The following is an 8,319-nucleotide window of genomic DNA, read 5'->3' as shown; positions in this document are numbered from 1 at the left end:
TTGCTATCAGGTAAGTGCAATGGGTAACTTATTTTAAATTAAAACCTATGTTTGCTTATGTACTAATTCACATAACCATTCATTACACACAAGTACTGCAATGCCCTTATTAAATGGCTCGAATGAATACAGAGTAAACTAATCTTAAAAATTAATTCCAGACAGCACATAAAGGCTAGGCTGCATATCCATGTAAACAATCAGGATTTTAAAAAATATTGATGACAATTTGCTGCCACCTACTGGCTGATACTTGTGACTGCATTCAGAGTAAGCAGTCACAAGAGTTTGAGAAATAAAGAGCAAAGCAGAGAGAAGCAGAGAGAGTGTGAATGTCATATTGCTTGTGACAAACAGAAATGAACATGCCTATTGCTCAAAATGTGGCGGATAAAATCAGTTTTGGATCAAATTAGTAAGAATAGAATAGAATAAAATAGAATAGAATAGAATAGTGAGTCACTAAAAACACATACAAAATGCAATCTGATTGCAGTAGTGGATGCAGGTAATGGATGAACGCATGTCCATTATAAAATTGTTCTAAAAATAATTATAATTCAAATATTATATAAAAAGTTGGATTATTTTGCATTTTTTTCATTGAGTTAAAAGGATCCCAACATCAACGGAAAAACTTACTTCAGCTGATCCTTCCAAATCATTAAGTCATTCGCACATGCGCAGTCACACTGCCATCTTCTTCGATCGTCATCAGCAGCACTCCTTTTGCTGCAGCGCCGCCGTTGTGACATCTTGCCATAAACCGCAAGAATGATGTTTTTCAAGAAACACAGGCATCACTACCAAGTTTAACTGCGCAGGTCAGACCTCCGGGGACTGTAACACGGCGTAGATCGGTCATATATTTGAAACAGGTACGAAAGTATTTTGTGAAAGCATTTTAATGTTACGGATACGTGCATACATGTTCAATTTGTATCTCTTTATTTTAGTTATTGTTACGTTTGACTCGTTGTATGAAAAACTATGGCTACAAATAGAGACTTTTCATTACTTGGGAAATAGGCGAAGAGGATTTGTTAAACCGGCGTATATTTATGTAATTAATCTGGCACACTTTAAAGAAAAAAAAAACAAAAACATAATTCACATGAGGAAGTAACAGCTGCGGTTACTGAATAATCCGGTTCGGACAGTTTGACGAGGGCGATGCTACATGTAAATATTGTGGAAAGTTTTCAGACGCCTAATATAATAGCTTTATGTAACAGGATATGTATTAATGATAGAGTAAAATATGATGAAGACTTTTGGTACCGACTTTGTAAGCTTTCGTTCATGCTGTCTTCAGTAAAGTATATTAATCATACTAAGTTTGTCTAATTATTGTATATATTTATTCATGTATTTATTTATCTGTCTTACTGTCAACTGGGTTTTAAATGTGAAAAGACTTAAACGCTTGGATAGAAATGAAATATAATATATAAACATACACATTTGCTTGCACTTTTATGTTGAAAAGCCTGTGACCGGAAGTTAGATTGTTGATGCCGGGTGGTAAGATACAACTCTCATGTTTCCATCCTGGTCTGTCTGTAGTTACACTTCAGCTCGGTAAATGTCGCATTTTTGAAAGCAGCTGGTGTTGTTTTGTCTCCAATCATGAACAGGACTCAGCTGAAGCGCTCCAGCATTTTGAGGATGGCTTTGTCCGGCTCGGAAACGATGAACCAAGATGAGCACGAAGACTCTTTCATTCTTCGAGCTCTCAGGATAGCAGTTGTGGTCGCACTGTACTGGTTCGTCTCAATAACAATGGTTTTCCTCAATAACTACCTGCTGGACAACCGAGAGCTGGATGCGCCGCTGTTTGTCACTTTCTACCAGTGTGTGGTGACCGTGGGTCTGTGCTGGCTCATGCAGCTTTTCGCCAAGCTGTGTCCCGGAGTCGTCGACTTCCCGTCGGTCAGATTCGACGTGAAAACGTCGCGTGAAGTCCTGCCGCTGTCCATCGTCTTCATCGGAATGATCACCTTCAACAACATGTGCTTAAAATACGTCGGAGTGGCTTTTTACACAATCGGACGATCCCTCAGCACTGTTTTTAACGTGCTGTTATCGTTTATTATCCTCAAGCAAACCACATCTTTTCAAGCTCTAATCTGCTGTGGGATCATTCTTGGTAGGTCAACTTGTTTTCTGCTGATTATTATTGAACTGTATCTCGCACTGTTAATTTGTGTTTTTCTAACATTGAGTAGGGAGAGTTTAATACAGTTTTAAAACCTCTGGATTTGTCTCATCTGATCATTTTTTTTTATATTTGTGTATTCTTGTTGCGATTATCATGCAAAAATACACCAACAAATGTTAGAATATCGTTTTTTGTTTTATTTATTTAACCATGTAAAATCTTATTAAAAAAAAAAAAATCCTTAGCTAGATTCATCTATTTTCTATACCCGGTCTGATTGGTTACTGAACCAGTTCACAGGACGTGGACATATGAAACAAAAACAAAAATAATCTTGCAGCTATTTTAAGTGCCAATATGACTACACTAGTGATCATATTGGACAGTAGTGTTCCAGAACACGAAAGTAATTTTGGTCTGGTTTCTACTGCAAATTAGTACACTTGAAATAAAACAAAACTAACTTTTGAGCAAGATATATGAGCTTGTTTCAGTATTAAGTAATTCCTTAATATCGATGAAAAAATACTCGTGCTGCAGCCAGATTTTTTTTAACTTAAGACAGACATTTAGAGAGCACTACAAAATCATCAGGTTTTGTGTTTGATGAAAATATGACTATTTTTTTTACTTTCATGAATTACTGATCATTTTTCTTCCAAATTCCAAATAAAAATATATCTCAATATTAATCTGCTGAAAATGACAAAAACAATCAAAATAGTTCAATTGGCCTGTTTTCAGACTTCAAATGAAGCCTAAAGCGAGTTCATGTTAATTTTTTAAACCAAAACATTTAGTTTTGAGCCAGGAGGTTTTCAGAAATTACTATTTCATGGACAAAGCTTACTTTCCAATCACATTTTTATCATCAGTCAAGTGACTGACTGATAATATGCAATGAAGAACAGTTGTACACTTACAGCGAAAACTCATGAAAAACACTGCTATTAATAAAAAAATTGAGTTTCACACAGTTTGGGCATAAATATTTAACGTAATGTCAGTTGTGATTTCTCAGTACTTTACGCTTTTGCCTTTCAGGTGGATTCTGGCTGGGTGTGGACCAGGAAGGCCTGGCTGGGTCCCTGTCTTGGTCGGGTGTGTTTTTTGGGGTTCTGGCGAGTGCCTTTGTGTCTCTCAATGCCATTTACACCAAGAAGGTGATGCCTGCTGTGGATGGAAGCATCTGGAAACTGTCCTTTTACAACAACATCAATGCGTGCATCCTCTTCCTTCCTCTCATCCTTGTGTTTGGGGAGGTGGGCAAAGTGGCCAGCTTCAGTGGACTGACCAATCTCCGCTTTTGGGGGATGATGACGCTAGGAGGAGTGTTTGGTTTCGGCATCGGCTACGTCACAGGCCTCCAGATCAAATTTACCAGCCCACTCACTCATAACGTCTCAGGAACAGCAAAGGCTTGTGCTCAGACTGTTATAGCAGTGGTGTATAACTCATCCAGTAAGAGCCTGCTTTGGTGGACCAGTAACATGATGGTTCTTGGCGGCTCTTCAGCTTACACATGGGTCAAAAGCAGAGAAATGCAGAAATCTACACATAGAGGACCGCAGGACTCTGCTAAGGAAAAACTGCTTTCTGGGGAGAAAGAGAACTCTGGAGTGTAACCACACTTGGTTAGCACAAGTAAATTATGAATGTGAAATGCTCTTGAATTTGGAATGATTGTAATTTAAATTAATGTGACAGTCTGTTTACGAGACTAGTTTTCTGTCAGCTTTTTATTACGGTTTTATAATGTGTATATTTTTTTTCTTTTATAGTTTAGTACACAAAGGGAAGAGAAAAACACTCTGAGGGTGATTATAATAATAAGGATTGTGATATTGGTATTTACTGCACATGTTTTTTACACATTGTGGAACTTTTCTATAACTCAACTGTGAGTGCAATCTTTTCACAAATAAAAGGTTTGCAAAAGTCATAGTCACTGTTATGTTTAATCTGGGGATTTGCAGAAAGTCTTAAGGGTAGAATGAACAGCATATAAAAGGTGTTTATTAGTTCAAGGATGAAAAAAATGAACAAGCTAATAAATAGCCTGCTCTTAGTGGACCAATGCTCATTTCATTTTTAAAGAAAAGCTCCCACATTACGAATTTAAGTTTTATAGCTGCGATATAAATTGGTCATTCACTGCTGCATGTTTTTTGAGTTGGGACAGTTCGAAATTCAAATGGGCTTTTCTGTTTAATCAGTTGGTTTTAAACAAACTTGTCATACAATAATGAACAGAATCCCCGGGGTTCTGCGTTTAACTGCACCACCTGTTGATTTATGGTATATAAGGATGTTTATTTTATGTCACGAGGCGTTCATATTAAAAGCAAAAACATTTTTTTTGTTTTTTTGTTAATCATTGCAGCCTTTTAGTTCAGTACTATATCAACTAGAAATTTCTTTAGAGGAAATGTTGTACTTTATTTGTAAGCCTTTTGATTGTTTTTAATCTACTCTCTTCAAATACTGTCTGTATAAATGTAATATATTTTGACATTCTTGTCAAATAAAACTACAAAGACCTTGTATGTTTCTTCTGTTTGTTTTGGTATGTTGGAAACTTGGTTTAAAGATGGATCTATTATCATAGTAATACATAGGATAAACAATCGTTACCAATGTAATAGTTTTTGTAAATCTGAAAGACTTTTGTTGGGCAGGTAAAAAGTATTTACCTCTTCTTTCCTAAGTGATGATTAAACCCTACTGAGTAGATCTGAGAACATTTGTGAACTTTGTGGCTTTTCTCAGGAACTAAATGACATGTCTAGTGTCAAAAAGACTGCATCAATAACTTTAATAGAACAGACCTGTAAGGATGCAGTACAACAAAATATAGTAGCATATATGAATGAAGAAGAAACCAAACAACCACAAATTGTAATGATAAAGTTGTATTATTTTTTTTTTTTGCAGTACCGTCCAGAGAGCGATTGCCAAAAGTTAAAAATAAGAAACGTCATGCCTGTCACTTCTGAAATAATCCAAAAATTATGTTTTATGTATGACTTACAGCCAGCCTTCTTTCTCATTTTGTTCATCCCTTTTAAGTCACTGCCTTTGATGCTGCTACCCGACAGATGATGACAGAGGACATTGCACTTCACAGCATCTTGCTTGAAACTGAGAGTCTAAACTTCCTCCATAAGCACAGTCTTCTCTTCCTGTGTACAGCTTCAGAGTTGTGCTTCTAGTCCAGCCTGATGTCCAGGTGAACTGACAAGTTATTGTCCATATTCAAGATGTGATGACTGTTCCAACAGGATGTGTACAATTGCCTCACAATGTCACTGAAACAAGAGTTTCTTTCTCTTGTGGTAGCTGGTCATTGTGCAGTGAAATGGGTTTTTATTTGCTGTTGTTACACCTTATATATCTCACCTGCTCCATTACTGCATTTGCATTTAAATTGTTTTTTTTGCGTAGTATAATTTGACCTTTCAGGTCTTGACTTTCAGGTTTGCCACGATTAGAGATATAAGGTTCTAAGAAAACAATCATATTCCATGTAATGAGAGCATAATAACTAAATTGTGGTTAATAATGGAGAGCAGTGATGCTAAATCAGCACCTTAGCAGTGTTTTTACATGAAGTGTGGATTGTATAAATGTATGCTAATTTTTATTCCAATACTGGATATGATGTAATACGTTCCTCTTAAAGTACTGAATTATGGCTGACTAAAATGCACGCCATAAAAGTTGAGTGTATGTCAAGTTACTAAAAGTGAGTCGACGGAACAATTATTTGTGACCACAGTCAGACACATATTATTGCTACTCAATAAGATTGAGGTAACTCTGCTCTAAAAAGCTCACTTCTTCATGGCACATTATAGTAATTTATATGTCGTATACTGAGTGCGCTTTGTGGGTTCAAACCTTTTCCTCTGACAAAGAAGAAATTGGACTTTTTCTTTGCCATGGAAACAGTCTTTTTATTAGTGACCAGTGTCTGGGCCTTTATTTATTGCTAGACTCACCGATTTCCCTCTGTTTATGTTTAGTATTTCATCCAACATCTTAATACCACAAACTAATTTGACAGATTTTAATGTTCCCTGTATATTTTGACTAAATTGGTTTTGTTTTTGCAGCCAACAGTGTCGCTTCCTCTGCTTTTGTGACATCCTTTGACTGTTTTGTCCTGGTGGGTTTGTATAAACGGCTTTCTAATACAAAAATGAATCCACAGTAAATGATCAACTGTAAACTCAAAAAAGGGAAGCAGGGTAGTAAGGTGTATAATAAGTTGTTCAATGAAAACATACAGCTGCATTAAATAATGCAAGATATTTGAGCTTTTGGGATTCCATAATTCAACGGTTGAAAATGGAAGGGAGAAAATGGAAATGTGTAGGTACGAGAGAGAATCCTGAGCAGAATCCCTTCTGACAATTGTGTCTGGATGGAGGCGAGGAAGGTCATAGATGCTAGAGGTTGAATAAGTAAAGTCTCTAGGCTGCAAATAGAATATTTCTCTGAGCAACAGGAGGGCTAAAAATAGCAAACAGAGCACTATGGATAATTACATGAACTGGAAAAAAAGAACAATGTTGGTGGCTGATGTTGAGAGCTCATCTTAAGAGATGACTTGTCCTTGTGACCCTGATGAAAGTTTTATAACTGTGTCATAATCTGGAATCCATAACGCCCTGCTCCTCAGCCGTCTGCCTCATCTCTGGCTTTGGCAGGTTCAGTTTGACAGGATGAGGCAAAATCTTCCGTCGTGATTGACAGTTCAAAGGACGCCGCTATCAAATGTAGTCACTCATGTTTCTTTACATCTGTCAGCTCCTGATGATGGAAAAAATATGGTTGTCACTTCGTTGGTGAGAGAGCTAATTACTGCTGTGAGCTTTTCAGCTAAGACTAAACTATTTCCCTGCTGTGCAAAAAAGCATTCCCCCACCATGCAACGAGATCCTCACACGGAGTGTTTTTAGTAGCTATATTATTCCCTGTAGTTTAATGTCATCAGTCTTGTTAGAGGTATTTTAGAGGTGCCTTAAACCAACATTAGGTGAATTTTGACCACTTGAGGGCAGCAAAGGACGGCGTAAATAACACTGAAACATTATGCATCATGGCCAAGCTCTAAGATTTAAAACATGATGTGCTCATACAAACAAGATAGCAATCATAATAAGCATTCACCACTTGATAAATTCAAGCTCAGAGTTCAAATTTATTGAAGCTTTGTTTTGTCTACAAAAGAACAATGCCTCAGTTAAGCCTTCATCAGTCACTTGAAAGAGGTTTGTATCCAAGCTTTTGGCAGAAGCAAGTTGATGCATGTAAACGTGATGCTAATGAGACCCATGAGATCTAAATCTGAGGGAAGGTTTTCCAGAAGATGCCAATGAATGAGAGCCACTTTAGATAATGTGTTGTTGTTGCATGTCAGATTTTTTTATTTTTTGTTTAAAGGTTTAGGACACATCAGGAGTAAATGAAAAGAAAACAATGCCCTTCTTGTTTATGAACCATCCTATAAAAACATTTTGTAATATTTACAAAATGTCAGGTAGCGCTTGGATTACCAAAAACAAACAGCCTATAGTTTCTTTTACGCTATTTCTTCTTCTGAAATGTGTAGCAAACCTTGTAATTTTTTTTTTGCAGTAGCATGATCTCACAAAATAAATGATGCAATTTGAGTAAATTTTTTGCAGTGCCTTGATTTTACAAAATCCCCTGCACCACAGGTTTGAAACCCCTGCCATTAATACCGTAGCGTGTGCAGCCCCCTTTTGTAGATAATACAGTTCTTAGTCTTTTTTGTACAACATTGTAGAGAGCAAGATCTTTGAGGATTTTTTCATTCTTCACTTATCATTCTTCATCTCATCTCTCCAGGGTCCTGAAGTATGAACTTTAGCTCAGCCTATAGCTTTTCCAAAGGACTTAGATCTGGGAACTGAGATAGTAACAGAAGCCATTTGTTTTTGTGTTGCAAAATATTTCTGAGTCAATTTTTTCACATGCTTTATTACAGAATTATCCTACTGAAAGGGCCAATCATAACCAGTTTTTATGTTACTGAAAGAGGCCAGTAGATTTAAACTTAAAATATCCTAGTATTTTGGAGGATTCATGATGGCATGTAATTTTAGAAAGGTTCTCAGAAACAGGCCACA

The 8,319-nt window shown here is 36.7% G+C and overlaps 1 protein-coding gene across 2 annotated transcripts; it reads left to right on the top strand.

Annotated features, from left to right (window-relative positions):
* Positions 1–670: 670 nt before the first annotated feature.
* slc35c1 (solute carrier family 35 member C1) lies at positions 671–4,705 on the top strand. Of its 2 annotated transcripts, XM_008405699.3 has the most exons (3): positions 671–878; positions 1,638–2,149; positions 3,206–4,705. In XM_008405699.3, exons 2-3 carry the CDS (start codon positions 1,669–1,671, stop codon positions 3,784–3,786), a joined length of 1,062 nt encoding a protein of 353 aa, XP_008403921.1. In that variant the 5' UTR covers positions 671–878; positions 1,638–1,668; the 3' UTR covers positions 3,787–4,705. The 2 variants fall into 2 exon arrangements, with proteins under 2 accessions (XP_008403921.1, XP_008403920.1); XM_008405698.3 differs by lacking the exon at positions 671–878 and having other exon boundaries at positions 933–2,149.
* Positions 4,706–8,319: the final 3,614 nt, after the last annotated feature.

Source organism: Poecilia reticulata, chromosome 3 (assembly GCF_904066995.2).
Source record: "Poecilia reticulata chromosome 3, P_reticulata-male-v2, whole genome shotgun sequence".
Lineage (NCBI taxonomy): Eukaryota > Metazoa > Chordata > Actinopteri > Cyprinodontiformes > Poeciliidae > Poecilia > Poecilia reticulata.
This window is presented reverse-complemented; position numbering and strand designations above follow the sequence as displayed.

Coding starts and splice junctions, on each gene's coding strand:
- slc35c1 (XM_008405698.3), top strand. CDS start 1,630: ATGAACAGGACTCAGCTGAAGCGCTCCAGCATTTTGAGGATGGCTTTG. Junction 2,150..3,205: donor CTGCTGTGGGATCATTCTTG/GTAGGTCAACTT, acceptor TTTGCCTTTCAG/GTGGATTCTGGCTGGGTGTG.